Source organism: Vidua macroura, chromosome Z, assembly GCF_024509145.1.
Source record: "Vidua macroura isolate BioBank_ID:100142 chromosome Z, ASM2450914v1, whole genome shotgun sequence".
NCBI classification, from domain to species: domain Eukaryota; kingdom Metazoa; phylum Chordata; class Aves; order Passeriformes; family Viduidae; genus Vidua; species Vidua macroura.
In genome coordinates this window covers 66,751,548-66,769,752 of record NC_071611.1, presented here as the reverse complement: position 1 = coordinate 66,769,752, position 18,205 = coordinate 66,751,548, and the positions used below count along the sequence as shown (strand labels likewise).

Here is an 18,205-nt window from a genome sequence, read left to right as displayed (position 1 = left end):
AAAAAAGTTTTGTACAACACAGTCTAAAATCCCAGAAAAGCTGCTAAGTACATGAGAAGATCCCTAGAGACCTCACAATCAGTCTCAGTAACAAGGCTTAATCAAAAAGCAAGAACAGTAAGACACAGACCCCACAAACACCGCCAACAATATCCATCTCCTTCCCTTCTCATGTCTTTCCTTCTCCCTTTCCTCTTTTACTACAAAAGAGAAATAAACCAGAAAACAAAGTGGAACCCTGAAGAGTGGCTTAGCCACTCTTAGATTAGTCTCTGGACCCAGCGGATCTATTTAGAAAGGGTTTTGTTGTTTTTTTTTTTCCTAAAAATACAAGGTTTTCTGGGAAGAACGGCCACGTAAGCTTACCTGCATTAATATCACTCAGAAAAGTACAGCTCCTCCTTCACACAAATACTGACATGTTTTAGAATAGGTATTTCTATTGTGTTTCTGAATAAAAATGCCATAATCCGAACGTTACAATTAAACAGAAAACGCCACAATGGCATTCTTTCAAATAGTGCATCTGAGTCATAAACACATCATTTAAAGATGGTATTCCTGGAGAAAGTGTATTTTGCCTATGGATTATGGTAAAATAAAGACTTGCTTTATGACTGGAAATGACTACATTCTGTGAATTTCTTCATCAGTAAGATGCATTTATTATCTTTGAATTAGGTCCCTGTGGCAGGTATCAGACAGTCCTTTCAGAATGTCCTGCACAGAAAGTGGAGCTGAGAGACTTGATGCACACTCCAGTCCCATCTAAATGCTCACAGCAACAGCATTAAACTGAGCAGTGGACCAGCCATAATTAATGGTGTTCATTTGTTAATGTCCAAATCCTCTTGAGGGATGAATACCACTCCTTCTTCTCCTTTGTAACGAGACTGCAGTGTGCACAAATGTCCCTGAGCTCAGCAGAGGCAGCTGATGCCTGGGGACACTCACCCTCTCGTTAGCCTTGTGGAAGTTCAAGATCAGGGCTTCAACATTCTCACGCAAGAGTGCACAAAGCTCTGTCCAAGGTAACTCTTCCAGGGCGACGTCTGAATGTTTGGCGAGCACGTGGGCGTTTGCCATGCTCTGGTATAAGTTTAAGAGGATGGACAGCTCCCTCTGGAACACAAAGAAAAATTAATTGCTGTAGCTGGGCAATGTTAAAATCAAAAGAGATGCATCATATGTGCAGTAGCAGTGCTGCATGCAGCTGAAAACAAGCCCTCAAAGTTCATTCTCATAGATTTACAAAATTCCTCAGTTCATTTCTAATGATTGCAGCCATAATATTGCATAATCTTACAGCAGAGTAAGAAAAGAGATTTCACAAAATTTATCTAGTTAGACACAGTACGTCTATAAAGTATGTGAATAAATCCCAGTGCTGTCGGGGCCACAACCGTGACCTGGCACAGATAAAAATTTCCGTGCTCTTAGTGGATGCAATTCATTCTCCCTTGTTAATACTTTGAGGTGCATTCAAACTGTGCCCCCACACAACTGCACAGCACACCAAAAATGGTCCAGTTGGCTGGGCAGCACAACACACTTTAAATTTGTTTAAAAATTGGTTTTGCATGGATTATATACGATTAAATAGCTGGCCAAAATAGGCCTACAGCTCCGTCAGTCAAACTCCACAAGCCATGCCTCATTGCTTTACAGTGATTTTAATCAGTGGCATAATAAATTGATTCAGGTTATAAATAAATTTTAGCTACAACAGCATGCAGTAGAAATTCAATTCTTCATAATTCTAGAACATACAAGTGACTTAGAAACTTTGATTAAGCTAATAGAAAGCTGTTTCTCAAATGCCATGAGGACAAAGTATGTAAACCACCGTATCAGTACAGTCAGAGATCAAGATAAGATTCTCAGACTGGAGTGGAAAGAACATATTCAGGGAGCATAAAAGTGGTATACAAGATGAAAAAATACTGTATAGGTCAGGAAAGCAGGAAGTGAAAATGAAGGGAAGAGAACACACTGACATTTTCACACAATTTTGGCATGGGTATAGTGAAGACCAACAGCAATATATTAAATGTTATCTATACTTAGTTCCTGCTACAGTCTTCTGCTTTTTCATTTTGGGAAGCAAAATCAAAGCTGTCTCAATGGAGTAAACAGGATCACATACAGGCACTCCTGCTTCCCAAACAAATACAAACAGCTTTGGGAAAAATACAAAGCCAACCAAGGCAATAAATATTTAATCTCATAAGGGAACCACTAATACAACTCTTCCAAAAATTAGTATTTTTATCATCTGCTCAGGACAGTCCTGTGGTTTGAAATCTTTTGAATAAAACAATTAAAACAACCAGCTCTGTGAATATGACAGTGAGACAATACTTTTATTTTTAACCTTTCAGTAATATAACATTAATTTTGAATACACCATTAAATACTGTTTCCATTACCAGAAATCTTGATCCTGGAATCTTGTACTGAATTCTTGTCATGTATAACATATATTTTACTAAGGAATACAGATAAAAAGGAAAACTCTTACCACAGCAACAACTAGCAAGCACTTAAGGTTTCTAGTAGAACATTTTCAGTTTGTAATTGTGTTTCATAGTTATAAATAGCAATCATCAATGCCTGTAGTTAGGCCAGACAGTTGCTTTTATCTCTATGTATTCCTTTTGTGCCTGATGGAAATTACTTTTTCAGGCTAACTAGGCCAGCAAATGTCTTTTAATACATTAATACTTGCATGGAAGAAGCTGTTCTCCCAAAGAGAAAGAAAAAAGAAAGCTCTGACTTTATTTTTCTTCAGTTTATGAATTACAGATCTGCCTGGGCAGTGGACAACACTAAGAAAAAGTGTGGAATAACTCCATCAGCTGAACAAAAGACACCCACAAATCTGAAGACTCTCTTATGCAGGTCTCTGCTCCTGTCAACAGGGAACAGACCTCTGGTACCTTCCATGCTCAGAGCCCTGAGAGAGAAAGAGGAGAAGTTTCCAAGCCACCACCACCAAAAGTTAATATTGCTAAGAGTAGAAACAGAACAAATGTTACCACACAATGAAAGGAGAGATTTTCTAGACATGTTAAGAACTTTCCTTTGCCCCTGCTGCTATGTGAAAAGATGGCACAATTGTTATTCAGGGTGTAGCTGGGTAAAGACAGTAGAAAGGTCCAAAATGGTCATATGAGAGGAGAAAGTTTTCAGAAAATAATCCAGTGAAATACATCCAATGTGCTAAATCCACAGCAAAACAAGCAAAAAACAAAACAACAACAAATCCACTCTGCTCTTCTACCTGAAAGTTTGAAACAATTTTCAAGCAATTTTTACAGTCAAATACTTGCACTAAAACTAAAATGGTGTATGAAATAGAAATAAACATTTCTACAATGGTAGCTAATGAAATTTGACAAAAAAGTTGGGTAGAAAGGCAGAACATTCTTCACATGAAATCATAATCCATATCTACAAAATGCCTTCTTAATTAGGAATGCCAGTACATCCTACCCAGATTTAAAAAATTAGCTTCTCCAAGCACTGGTTACATTTATTCATGTATTAAATTCTTAAAAAGGTAGCATAATAACAAACAGGGTAAGAGAATGGCAGAGTTCTTCCAGAGCTCAGCACAGCAAATGCAGCAAATCCTCAGCACAGTAAATATTTTGACAGTATGTTTAAAAAAAACCGAAACAATGTGTGCCACAGGGTTTTTTTCCTTACTATTGAGCCTTCGTGCAGGGTGAAGCTGGCTGTAGCATCCACTAATGTCCCAGAGGATTCTTCAGCTTCCTTCCTTTCCTCAGCCTCGTCTCTCCATTGCACATTTAAGGACGAATGGTGTCTTTGTAAACTGGAAAGTTTCCACAGTAAGATACTTTAACCAAAATTGCTTTTGTCAAATGCACTGTATTCTTTTAAAGGATAATCAATGGATATAGCAGATACCACATTAGCACATCACATGGCTTCTGAAGGTGCTTGTCTTTTGTAACTGAAGGAAGAAATTTATATTCCTTCTAAGAAAGACTTTTCAAGTGGTTATGTTTTCAGTTACCAAGCCTTGTATCATGCAATTCAATAGATTCATATTTGGATATGGCCTCAAAATTACATATAATAAACAAAATTCTTCATATTTTAATTAACACAAAAGCTCTCATGGTCTCTCTCTCAGAGAAACCACATCACATCTTGCATCATCAACCTTGATTTCATGTACAGTTCTCACTCATAAGGTTTCCACATGCCTGACTCTACTCTGGCATGACTTTTAAAGCAGACTACCCAGAATTTTAACCTGTTCTTGTACTGTGTCAGTCAGGAAAACAAGAGCCTGGCATGACTAAACAGGCAGTTGATGAAGAAACTACAAGGCCAAACAACAGCATAAAGGAGACAGAATCAGAGACAGGAATCCAAAGAAGAAGTTAAAAAGATTGCCTGAGTATTTAGGCATGGTGTCAGGAAAGCCAAAAGCTTGCTTAAAATTTACATTTGCAAAGGATGACAAAGGCTTTTCCAACTCAAGTTTTAAGTATCCTATTAAAAAACATCTCTGTAACCATGAATCTTGAATGAGTTGCTCAGGAAACTTTGTTGTAGGAAAACCAGTTTCTTTCATTCTCTACCACTCCTTGTGTGAGAACATAAACACCTGTGTATACAGACCCATATAGTTCTAGGCTGAAGGAGAGGTCACCCAAGCTCTGTTACCACAGACACAGCAGACTGTTACCACACAGACACTGTGCTGAGCAGGAAACATCCCAAGAGATTTCCTCTGCTCTCACACATTTCGGTATTTTTTAACCATGTAAAGCTTTCTACAGCCATTCAAAAGTTGAAAACAAAGATTATCCACTATAAATGATACACAACTTCTTGACAGGAGTCTTGGGAGATTCAACTGAGTCACTGAAGTGGAAAATAATGTCTTCATAATAAGAATATATATAGAATGTAGATAGAATGTACATCCGTCTTTTCTAGACCTGCTGGCTATGTTTTCCTACACTCACCCCAACCACCACTGGAGGCTGGCCCCTACCATAAGTATGATTTTCAAAATTTTTGGTTTGGCAAATAGTCTGTAACAGGCCAGTTATTATCTGTACCCATTTACTATGCCTTTGGTTATTGACCTGGGCCTATTATTAATGGACTGCAGGGTTCTGAACCTTTCATTTGGTTTGGCACATTGTACTAGATTTTCTGCTGACGGAAAATTGCATGGAATGTAAACTACGAGTTGCACTCAAGCTGTCTGCTGCCATTTTGCAATGACTTCAAAAGGAAACTTACACTTTTTTTCCTCTCTCATGTGCATTTTCTGACTCTCTGAAATCTTTCCTTGCTACCCCTGAAAAAACTTCTCTCCTGCCACGCTGCTCTTCATTCAAAGCATCTTCAAGTTCTTGAATTCTCAACTACCAAGTGATACAAAAGCAGTTAAAAGAAGTTAGGAAAGACTACCATGGTCTTTAGCTGCTTTTTACAGGTGAATATATGCTATTAATTCTGTATGGAATTAGAAAGCATTGAACACATGTAAAAATATATTAATACATACAGTTCAGACCAGAGAGAAATAGATATGCTGACCAAAAGCACATTTTGTTGTCCTTTCATGGAGTTTGGATTTTGCTGTTTTCAATTATTTATATTACTGAAGCTTTCCAAGGGAATTCTATTTTTTTTTTCAGTAGACATCCTTAAGAAAGGATGGGCTTAACAGTAAAAGCTACACTTGCACTCAGAACTAAGCTCATGTTGAGCTTGTTCATGTACATAAACAAAAAGAAAACCTTACCAGTTCTTCACCTATAAAAGATAAATCTCTAACTTCAAGGTATGTTACCCGTACAGCTCCTTTGTATGTTGTAAAAGTAGAGAAGGAATCAAGAAAACTGAATCATCAATACTTAATCATCACTTCAGAAATCTAAGTGCCTGTACTTAGAGATGGTCATAAGAAAATAACTGACTGAAGAAGTGGCAATGCTTGTTTGTGTTCCTCAGAAAACAAGAAAAAAAGATGATATTCCCTTTTGTTTTCTCATTTAGTTTTTCAAAAGTCCAGTATGAAGGCTCTGTTAGTCAGTAGGAGATCACTCAGCAATCATCTTACAGGTTTTTCACACTTGTTTTTTAAAATAAATCCTAATTGCTTTAATAGATCAAACCCTGTGTGATACTGTTTAATAACACAAAAAATTAATATTCAGGTATACATATTACATTTTTTTCATGTATTCAAACTTCTCTGGTAACTGCAGATATAATAGCTTTGAAGCTGAAATGTACTCTGAATAATTACATTTGGACTGCAGTCTCAGGATGCATTAATATCTCACACCTAGAGGAGCTGGATGTATGCACTCTATCCCCAAAATTATCTAAGTACCCATTCCAAAGATATAGGACAGGCTATTTGAACAGTTTAACTATTGTGAAACATTTCCTTTCCCCTCACTGTTTCAATACTACTTTGAATTCCCAAACATAAGAATGTGACATTTTATTTTAATATTTATTCTATTAACTTGATAGTCCCCTGAAAAAAGGAGATATTTTTCTATTACCTTTTACAATTTTGACACCCACTGCAAAAAATCTATTCAGTCTTTTTACTGGAGCAAGGAAGTCTTAGCAATTTTTGAAAATTGTACATTTACAAGTTCATCTTCTGTTTTACTGTAAACTTCTACCAAATATTTAATTAGAAGTTTACCTGCATGGTTTCTGTAGTGTATTTACATTCTATATGTGCTAGTCTTGCTGCTGCAGTGTTTCCCTCCAGTTCCTTTATTTTCAGTGTAGCTGCCTGAAAGTACATTTTGAAAATATTTAAGTCCAGAAAGATGATAACATCATGCAAAGACAACTTTATTTGTTCAGTTTATTAGATCTTCACAAACCAACCTGTGGTATCTGAACTACTTGCACTTTGGAACTGTGAAAACTCGTATCAATAAATAAATAAAAGAAAACAATTACATATCCAGAATATTAAAATAAATTTTTTGCTTAGTTAAAGAAATTGATGTAGGATAATGTTCTTGCTGCATTTTTTATACTCACAGATACCTATCTCCATATAAAGGCCTGGACATGGAATTTTAATTGAAAAAATGCTTTTAGCAAAGGCAGTAACTACAGAGTTGCTATAATAGAAATTCATATGCAATTTTAACTACACTGTTTTCTATCCAAAAAAATCTTCACTTAAGACCGATGACTGATTTCAAAAGAACAATACACCCCAAAATTACTCCTGTATCAAGTGATACAACAAAGATAAAAAAAAAGCCATTAATATTAAAAGTCATTGAAGACACCTAAAGTTACACAGATATACGCAAAGTCATTGATTTTGGATAGGTAAAGCAAAGTAGCAAGTATGTGGGACTGAATCTGACTCTAAGCACTTCAGTTAGGGAAACATTAACTGGAAAATAAATAAATAGAAATACAAGCTGTTGGCAGTAAATTTAAACTCTCTATAATCTCACACATTCACAAAAGGAAATAACTGAGAAACAGAGATCTGTGGAAGGCCTATTAAAGAGAAAGTCACAGCACAGAGCTTACCAAACCTACTCCACAAGAACATCAGACAAAAGGCTTAAGCTTTTCCTCCTCCCAAAAGACCTCTCTGCTTAACATGCTTAAATTAAAAAAAAAAACAAAAAAAACAAAAAAAAACAACCAAAAACAACCACAGACACCATTCTCAGGTCAGGCTCGCAGCATTCACCTGTGAATGCACCTTTCCTGCGAAACTGATGCTCCACATTTTGTTAAACAAACACAAGGCACACAAAGCCTACCTCAGAGGTTCTACCACTCAAAAATTAAACTGCTCAGTTGTGCCAGTGCTTGCTGGGGCTCCCAGCAGCAGGCAGAAAGCTTTACCTCCAGTTCTTTGATGAGCCTCTCCTGCTGTTTATCCTTGAAATCCAGGCGGTCGGCCTGGAGCCTCAGCATCTTGTTGCAGCCATGGTGCTCAACCTCCATATCCTTAAAATTCCTGAGCATGCTTTGCAGGGCAGCATTAGTTTTCTAAAGATAAACAGGTAAATGAATAAATAAATACATCCAGAGGTACTTTTACTAAGATAAAGTATTGCAGTAGAGAGTTCAAACAGAGGAGTGGAGACCGCATCAGAAGATGTTAGAACTTTAAAATCTAAGATGCCAGCGCATGTCAACAGAAGTGTTTACCCAACAGCAGACATGCTTTTAATTCACCACCAAGAAAACTCTATTGGCCCCCAAAATCACTGTGAACATGACCTTCTGTGGTAACACTAAAATCAGAGCCAGATCTCCACAGGAAATCTTTCCCTAAAAGAGTACAGCCTTTCCAATCTCTTCTGTCTCCCAGCTCAGTGGCAATGACAGAAACAGGGTGCATTTGGTGAAAGGGAACATGGGGACAGAAGTTCATTTTTTTCTGATTTTAATTGCTAAAACTTCAAACCAGATGTTTTTAGAAACAGTAACTCCTACAGACTAAATAATTTTAATTTCTGCTATTCTGGAAAGGATTTTCTTCTTTCTAGAAACTGAATTACTTTTAAAACTTATGAAATATGAAGTCCTCAGCAGAATAAAATAAGCTGATCCCCACATCAATTTCTGCATACAGAAATTGAACTAAGCTACAGGTTGGAAGAATTACTGACATTACTGGACTCTGTAGGTCTGTGAAATCACTGCTACAAAATCCCCATAGTCCATATGAATTTGGACTAAATTTAAGCTAATCCTCTAGCTTTGCATGTCCAGCAAGACAGGTTTCTTTCCTTCGGAATTCAAAATCAATAAATAAGTAAACAGATAAACCAAAATTAACAATTTCTATGGAACTATACCTGGAAAGACATAGAAATATTTATTTCTTCAGATTTATCTTCTAGATATTAACAAAAGTGAACTGGGAAATGTGAGACAATTAACAGATAGTTTGCTGTAAAATACTACCAAAAATTTTAGAACTTTTTATACTGGAAATGTGATTAACATTTGCAAACTAAAATTGTCATGAATATATCAAGCTCATTAAACAAGTCAGCATGAGCTGCAGAATTTCAGAGTTGTGAAGAATTTTGGAACTTTTTGGAGGCCGAATGACTGTTTAAAACTATCCCCGTAGCCACCTGCAAATATTTGCTCGTGAAAAACACGGCTGGTTGTTTTAGTTTTGTTTTTTGTTTTTTTTTTTTAACTGTGTGTAAACGATGCAATTTCCCAAGTATTCGGAGGAACAAAACGCGAAGGGATACGGTCTCCTGTCTAACCACGAGGCGATGCTATTGCCCTTCCCATCGAACTCCAACCCCTCCTATCCCGGGCCAGGATACGCCCAACAGAGCTCATCATGAATCTATCACAAAGCAGAGGGTGACTTTTCCTGCGTGTCCCAGAGACACATTTCAATACTCTGTGACTCCACTCCCATGCCTGCCTCAGCATTTTCACAGCCAAGTTCAGAATTACAGTTTGTGAAGTGCAGTTTTCCCAGCCAGGATTTGCCTACATACTCAGAATCCCACTTCTCTGCACATATGAAGACCACAATTAAATCTCCTTAGCTCTCATTTTATAGCTCAGAATAACTAAAGGAGATTTCAACCAGGCCTGTAAATACACAACACAAAAGACTGCAACGCATTCAAAGTCATTATTTATAAACCCACATATTTCTGATGTTTATCTGACATATTTAAATAAATTAGGCTTTCCATGCAGTCAAGCCCAGATGTAAGATTTTTTTATTTCCCAGAATTTTATAACTATACATGACATAACTGTAGGGTGATGGACAGAGGAGCAGCTACAAAAGCAAAGGGGGAAAACGGAACACTTTTACTGCTGAAGATAGGTTAGGGTTTGGCACCTGTTAGTGAATCACATTTGCCTCTCAGAGAGTTTTGAATGTTCTGAAAGACTTCTGAGTTCAGAGATGCCAAGATTCTGAAAGCCTACAGCTCACACTGACCTGTTTAATGAGCTAGATGTATTCATGGCAATCTTAGGCTACTCATGTTAATTACATTTCCTACAATTTTGTAGCTTTAATCCATCTACCAAGAAAGCCCCTTCCTCTACAACCACTGGCACAGAACACTGCCAGGGAACTGACAGAGAACACAATGCCATGAGCCATACACTGCTCCTTTTGTCCTTTCTCGAGGACAAACATCACTTGACAGAGCATAGCATACTTTTTCAACATTGATCTTTTGCTGCAGCATTGAACTCTCTGAAGGCAGCTTCTACAAAACACTGTACACAACAGAAGGCAATACCTTTCCAAAGCCTCCTCAAACCAACTCAGCCACCTACTGTTAGCCAGAACTCAGAGCTTACCCTGCTGCACCTGGCAACTTAAAAAAGAAAACTCTATCTAAATATAGGCTTCTTCACAGCCTGTATCCTGCCCTACCTTATAAGAATCAGCTTTGAATAAAAACTGACTTGTTTTGTGTATTTCTGCTTGTTTTGAGAAGGATCTTAGGTCCTGTCCACAAGCTCCTCTGTTTTTCACTACCACTGTGTACTGGTAACTTGGCTTAGGTGTTTACCATGACCAACAGCCACAACACATCAAAGCCCCAAACCTGCCTTTCACACTAAGTGTAACTTCATAAAGCTGTAACCTTCAGAATTATTCTGCAGTATTTAGCTATTTGGGGAATTTTTTTCCCTCTCCAACCCACCACACACTTTGCACCAAAAAACCTTCAGCCAGCATCTCATGGAACTTTCCATCTTTTAATATATCATACCTGACAAGCCATTTCTGCTTCAGTTTTTTCTTTGAAAAGGAATTCCAGTTCAGCAAGGTGTACTCTGTGGATGTTTTCCCTCTCCACTGCAAAACTTTGTTTCTCCTCTTCCCACTGCCTCTGAGCACTTTGAACAATTTTCTCAGTCTCTGCTGCTTTCTGCTGGTATTCGTCATTGAGTACTGGTGTTCACAAAAAAAAAAAAAAAAAAAAAAAAAAAAGATAAAAAGAAAAAGAAAAATAGTACTGCAAATAAGCATGTTCAGAAAAAAAAAGGTATAATGAACCTAAGTTTGTCTGTGTATTGTGATATCCTGTGACACACTGGAACATTAACACTTCAGTTTCACTACAGAGAAGCAACCACATTTTGTGTTCCTGTAGCATCTTTCACACAAGGACATAGAAATGCTTTGGAGATTTTTACAGATTAAAGCTCTTCTCCCTTTGGAAAGGAATAAAAATTCAACTCTTTCAAGTGAGGCCTCTATAGCATGGGGAACTTAACTGCATTTTTCTGCAACACTTGGCTAGCTTATTTCCAAATATCTATGTGAAACTTCAGTCTGTATCAATTAATTTCAAGCTCAGTTTAAGGAACAGTAAAGACAGATACCTGCCACATGAAAAAGACTCTAGGAAAACCTAAGGCAGGTTGGGCTAATGAGCAAAGGCTTGGCTTTTCTGGGGAAATTTACTGCTGCTCAAGAGATTTAAATCTTCAGCCCAGCAACTGCCCCAAGATAAGGAAATACTGGATCTACTTCTCTGTGAAAGCTTCAATGCCAAGGAAAACTTCTTTTCCTAAAAGCAGTTTTACGAGCAACTTTGCTTCATTTCACAATCTCAGTCAAAATATTTTGTATTAGCTTTTAATGTTACTGAGTACCACTAGCTATGTTGACATTTATGTGATCACCACTTTCAAATAGATTTTTACTTCAAACTCATCCCATTCTTCTGAAATTTCTTCCTAGCTGGAGAAGGGTGAAACAACCAGAAGAGACATGGTGGGAAAACACAGAGAATTAGTGGACACAATGATGGGGAACACCTGTCAGATGTCAGGAAGTCAAGCCTCAAGAAGAACAGCAGAAAAACAGTTTGGAGAAAATACTAAAGATACGGCACAAGTGAGGTGCTCTCTCCAAGAATTTAAGTTGAGATTGTATGAAAAACACAACATGGGGTGAGCAAGGCCCCGAGAGACCAGGAAGAAGAAGCAATAAATTAAAAACTGAAAAAGAAATGAAAAGCAACACCACAACTATTTGGCTTCTTTGACATTTGTCATGATAAAAACAAAACCAGAGAAAAAACCCCAACAAAGAACAAAACAAAAAACCCCAACCAAACAAAAAAAAAAATAGTTTGAGAAATTTAAACCAACCAAGATTTTTGTAATTTGTGTGTTCTCCAAATGAATGAAAGTGCAGATTTTAAAAAAATCTGGCAGTATAAGTGCACTTGCAAGTTTCAGAGTCTCCTTCCATCCTTGCAAGGTTACAAACTCCAGGAGTGCTCCAGTCTTTTCAGTGAAAACCAAAGGTTCACAAATACATCTCCGGTACTAAATTTAAAGAGTATTGCACTTACTCAGGTAACAAAAAAATGCATCTCCCCAGCTTTTAAGTGTGAGAAATATCTCCATGTTGAGAAGGATTAAGAAAATTTGAGTTTCTGAATGCAAAACTTATAGGGGGAAAAATATGTAGGTAAAACCCCTCCTTTCCACATACTACTGTCACAAAAAACATTATTTGTATAAAAACAAAACCAAAGATGACATGAAGAGGCCAGATATGAGCAACGAAAAGCTAGAAATATCTGAAAAGGTGAAAGAAAAAAGCAGCACAATGGAGCTCCTGGGGGGAAAGAAAAAGTTTTTGGAAAGAGTGTAAACAAATAAACAGGATTAGATTTTTTTTTTTTTCCTTGAATGTAGAAGGAAGAAGAGCTGGCACAGTGATAAGCAGCAAGTAAAGAAGGACACCTTAATTATAATTCTGTACACACTGAGGGAAGGAAGAACAGAAGGAGCAAGAGGAAAAAAAAGTGATCGATAGGTTTAGCAGGTTATATTTAATTCATATGAGACAGCAAGGGTTTTGTAAACTCTTATGAGCTTACAGAAGCAGACGAGTAAGACATGGGAAAATAAGAGACTTTCAAAAAAGGTTGTAACCGTATAACCTTGTGCAATCTTGGCTTGTTTTCATGACTTAGGACTGATGTAGCCTCTGGTCTATGATTTTGGTTTTTTATTACCTTGAAGTTCCAAAACTTTGCTTTTTACATCCCACAGCTTTTCCTCTGCAGAATGCATCTGTATATGAGCCTCTTTTCTAGCTAATGACATTTCATTCTCCAGATGTTGATGAAGAGCTTCTCCTCTCTCAAGTTTCAACCTTAATTTCACTATTTCTTTTTCATAGTGAGATATCTAGAAAATAAATAGTTCAGAAATTGCATTCACAGCTGCCATCTTATTCCATCTGAATTTGAAATACAGTCTTGAAACTGCACATTTTAGATACTTTTTTTTTGCAAACTGATCCTGTTTTTAGATCACTTTCACGTACCTTAAACATACCTCTCGGTTTTTTCCAGACATACTCTGCCGTGAGAAAATAAAAACTACAGTTATATTCCACAGGCAATTTTCTGGTAACTGCATTTAATGACTAGAAAAGCAGTTGTGTTGGGGTACTAGATTATCAGACACCTAGTAACTCACTATGTAAACACAAACTTCAGTCCAATGATGTCCAGCAGTCGTAACAGCAGTTAATAGCAGTATGCCATTAAACACAACAAACAGAACAAAGAAAAGGCTTCAAAATGGCTCTTATCTGGTGTAAGAAAGATAGTCAAGTCACTGCTGCCAAAAACTGGACCCAGGAAACCACATTCAAGCCATTTGAATGCAAGAAGGTGGAAAGTAAAACATGCACTTCTTCAGAACATCTACAAAGCAGCAGCATCCTTATTAACAGGAGCTCCATTCATGGGAAATAAGTGAACCCCATTACAAAGATTTTCCCTGATGCTCTTGTGGCAAACTGGTACCTAAATGAAGCAGCAGTGACAAAATACTCCATTAAAATTTTCTTTAGTTTGACTTTTATTACTGCTCTAAGTAACAATTCTGCTCTTAGGAGTTTGTTAGGGGCAACTGGTGTGGGTGCTCATTCATCTCTTTTCTACTAAATACAGCCAATAAACCAAGTTTGTTGTTCCCTATCCTTTTATTTAGAGATTCCTGCTTCTCACACAGTGACTTGCTCTTGTCGTGCTCCCACTGCTCCATCAGTGGTGGGGTGATTCTGTAAAATGGATCCCTGGAATTACTGGGATTAAAACACTCAAACAAACCACGTCTTACATTGAGAATTCCAAAACCGGGGGTGCAAAATATTCTTCTGCATGACTCTGCTGTTGTGAAGTGCTCAAGTTTCTTACACACACCTTCAACTATTAGCAATGACACTAAAAGTGATATCGGTCCTATGGACAGGCGTGAGATGTCTGTACAACGCTACTTTGTTATTGTCCAACTACTGAATGTGATTTTGAGGCACCCGATTATTTGAATTTCTCTGTTAATCCCCAGCTCAATGGTGGCTGAAGGATCTAGTGTGCAGAGTTTGAAGGACCAATTTATAAGTTGACATGACTTACTAATTTCTGCATTTTTGGCTTATGACTATAACTGCTATGTGGGATTTTTTTTTTCCTGCATAAAAACATTTCTGTGCTTGTTCTCTCTAATGAAGCTTATGTGATCTTGTTCATAAAATTACTCTCATGTCAAAAAGCTTGCTGGCATTAATCAATTTTTCTTCCATTAAAATTGCTTCCAAACTTCATTAGAGTGATATTTGTTGTGCACATCAACAGCAAATTATTTTAATAATTCAGTTAAGATTTTGCATTGTCTATTTAAATTCTTCCATACTTCCTCAATATTAAAGAAAGAAGATTCAATGCTGTCACTACTCTGTCTGTCTTGGAATAGCTGGCACTCAAATGCTTTGTCAGCCCAGAGACAGATTTACTGAGTTCAGCTAAACTGGACTCTGTATTCAACAAGGGGTTTTGAATGAAACATAAATACTCTGATTGAAAAATTTGTCTATGGAGTCCAAGTATGACAGAGCATGTCGCAGACCATTAGAGCAGTTATTTAAGAGGCAAAAATCAAAGTTAAATGGTGAAGCTTTATCTGCCTGGGCCCCTGCACAGCACAGAAGCACAGAATGGTTCAGGTTAAGAGAGATGTCCAGTGGTTTCTACAGTAAGGTCCAGCTAGAGCAGACTACCAGGGATTCTGCCCAGTGGATATTCTGCAAGGATGGATATGCAACACCTCTCTGGGGAGCTTGTTCCAGTGTTGATCACCCTTGAGGTGAAAAGAACTTCCAGTGTATTCTGGTGGGATTCCCCATTTTTTGGATGAATGGAAGTTGCCTGTAAGATCCTGGCTCAGTTTTCTCTCTATCATCCCATGTTTGCCTTTTTTAGTCTCAGGAAATTGCTCCAACCTCCAGACATTCCAAAGACCATCCAAGAACATGATGCACCTCTCAGCACTCTCAGGTGGCTGTAACTCAGCCTTACTATCCCTGCATCTCTTGGTAAACCTTCTTGGCTCTCCTCTGGGCAGCAGGCACAGCTGCATTGCCAAAGAGTCTGTGTCCATCCACAGCAGCACTGCGGGCAAGCCAGAGCTCCACATTTTTGTAATCAGAGCTCTGCAACTCTGCACAGGTTCCCAGTTCCCTTTGTTTGCTCCTTGCATTGCATGCATTTCTGTGCAGGTATTGGAGATGTCCTCCTGTCATCACTGCTTCCTCAAGGGAAGCTCCACAAGCTCCCCTCTCAGGCTGTCTCCCAGCTGTGTCTCTTCTCCTATCATGCCAGTGGCATGGCTGACTTTATTCTGGTCTCTAAATCAGAAAGCTTGTTTCCCTTCTCTTTCCAAGGTGTGTAAGGCTTCTAAATTAATAAGTTGTATGAGGTACTCTGGTGGAAAGTGGATTCAGAGTAAAAGTCTGCTGCAGTTCCATATGGAATTAGGAGCATCTATATACCTAATTCAGTCCAAAGGGTGCCCTTTTATTCCAGCTTTCTTCAAGACACTTTCTCACTTTGCTTCTTCCTAATTATCATATGTCTATGAAGTTTAGCTTTCTGCCCAGTTTCTTCTCTTTCTTGCAAGAGGGACAGCTGAGAGAGACAGGATTTTTCTGACAAAGATGAGCTACTTGTCTTGGTTTGAAAAAGACAGGTGCCTGCTAAGGAAGGCAGGAGCCTCCCCTGAAATGGAAAGTGTAAACCCCCTCCCTCCAAATTGTTCTAATTTTGAAATGAAGGGGCTTTCAGGCAAAGATATGGGAGCAGGGATAACAGTTCTTTATTAGGGAAGAAAAGAAAAATAAAATAAACAATGCAATAATACTAAACAATACTGACAGAGTCAGAATACAGCCTGACACCCTGCTGGCCAGGGGGTTGGTAGCAGTCCCATTAAATGTTGGCTGCAGTTCCCCTGGAGTGGCAGGTGTGGTTCTGTTGAAGCAGTGATCCTGTAGAAGGGTGTAGTCTTCCTCTGAAGATCCAGTGGTGGTGTAGATGGGCCTGGTCCTCCTCTGGGAACCCAGTAGAAAAAGCTGTCGTGGTGTCCCAAAAGCTCAGATTATATCCAGGTAGGAATGCTTGGCTCCTCCCTCTGGGCGGAGCATCTCACAACAGGATGATGTAATTTTGTCAGTCCTTGAGCAGAATTTGAGCAGTGAGGCTCAATGGCCCACGAACAGCAGATGTCTCCCCAGAGGGAGGATTGGTTTGTGGAAGAGATAAAGAAAACTGCCCAATTAACAGAAGACAGCTGCCACCCCTCTGACAGATGGCAAATAGAACGCACACATCACCTTGCAATCTAGGACACTACTTCAGTTCATCTCGGTTGTCTGCTATCCTAACCTCTCAATTTCCTTAAATCAGCCACTCAAAGCGAAGAGACTAAAATGCTTACAGATACAGAATAAGGAAGAAAAGAGCCCAGCACACAGAACAACAGTACAAGGAAAATAGATTGCTATGTTAAAAAAAATAAAGCATCAACTGAGCCTATAGAGCCAGGCAGAAATCAGCAAGATGTAAGGAAAATGTATTTCAGAACCGAAAGGACAACAAGGCAGAGCAAGATGTGGTTCTCAATCTGTACATTCAAGGCAGTTTTACTTAAATAAAAGGAAAGTACTTATTAGTACTTTGTCATCATCACTGTGTCAAAATAAACTGATCTTAGCCTTCATGTTCAGCACCACATTAATCTAATTTATTTGCTAATTTCTGTGTAGTACCTAACACATGATACAGTTTTAGATGTCATTGAAATAGAAAACTCAACTGCCACAGTTTTTAATTTAAATTGTCAATGTGACAGTGCATCCTGTTCCTTTCCTGGGAGTCAAACACAGAGATGCACTTTTTTCTTTGCTGTTGATCAGTTAAAATCACCAGCACTGCTGGCAACCTTGGAAGTGTCATTTCTCTTCCTAAGCTTCATGCACTCGATTCACCCATTTGTTTAAAGGTACAACAAGCTAACAATGGGAATGTTTTCAATATAAGTACATAAAAATACTCAAGAAACAGTCCCTGCTCTTGCAAAACTACTGCAAAGAATGATACCTGCTAGAGAGCTACTGCATCAAGCTCTACAAGTAGAAGGGAGCATAAATCCATGTGAAAGTCTTTAATTGCTAGAACAATCTAAACCTGTCAGCTTGCTAATTAGTTCAACTCCTGTCTAAGGCATAACACCTGGGGCTTGTTATAGGCAAATGTTAAAGGTCTATCAAGTCTATACAGGTGTGCAAACAAGCCATAAAGTTGTGCTGCTTTCCCCCACGTGTAGGAAGCAGGGGTTTTTAGCACATTTTGTTGTTATCCACATTTGATCCTTAACTTAAAATGGTTGCCCTTGCTCTTAACTGCAACTTTCCAGTGATGCTGAGGTCATTGCCAGGTGTACAAAGCACTCTGATTCTCAGGTTAGAAAACCCAGTCGTTAACCCAGTCTTCTAAATGATACCGGCAGAACAGGGAGAAGCGCAGTGTGTTGGAGGTCAGACATCAGTGCAGACTGCTGAACCCATAGCCAACCTGCATATTCTCATTTTTGGTATTTATGACAAGAACACATTGGCAATTTAGAAGCCTCACCTTTTTTTCATAAGTGAAGCTCTGATTCTGAATGAATTGTCCATGATTGTGCTCCTTTTTCTTTTCCTAACCTTGCAATAGAAATATAAAAACACTCTTTTAAGGGTATCTTTCAGAAAGTTACAGAAGAATGACTATCCCATTTCCTTATGCCCTGAGATCCTCACTATTATTCAGAATATTTAAGG

The 18,205-nt window shown here is 38.2% G+C and overlaps 1 protein-coding gene across 1 annotated transcript in view; it reads right to left on the bottom strand.

Annotated features, from left to right (window-relative positions):
* LOC128822324 (coiled-coil domain-containing protein 171-like) overlaps positions 1–18,205 on the bottom strand; it is a 59,347-nt gene that overhangs the window by 29,480 nt on the left and 11,662 nt on the right. Inside the window, exons 3-9 of the mRNA XM_054004019.1 lie at positions 13,053–13,227; positions 10,785–10,966; positions 7,906–8,052; positions 6,722–6,814; positions 5,293–5,417; positions 3,712–3,841; positions 955–1,122 (exon numbers count right to left, since the gene is read on the bottom strand). Coding sequence (XP_053859994.1) covers positions 955–1,122; positions 3,712–3,841; positions 5,293–5,417; positions 6,722–6,814; positions 7,906–8,052; positions 10,785–10,966; positions 13,053–13,227 — 1,020 coding nt within the window. The remainder of the gene's footprint in view (positions 1–954; positions 1,123–3,711; positions 3,842–5,292; positions 5,418–6,721; positions 6,815–7,905; positions 8,053–10,784; positions 10,967–13,052; positions 13,228–18,205) is intronic.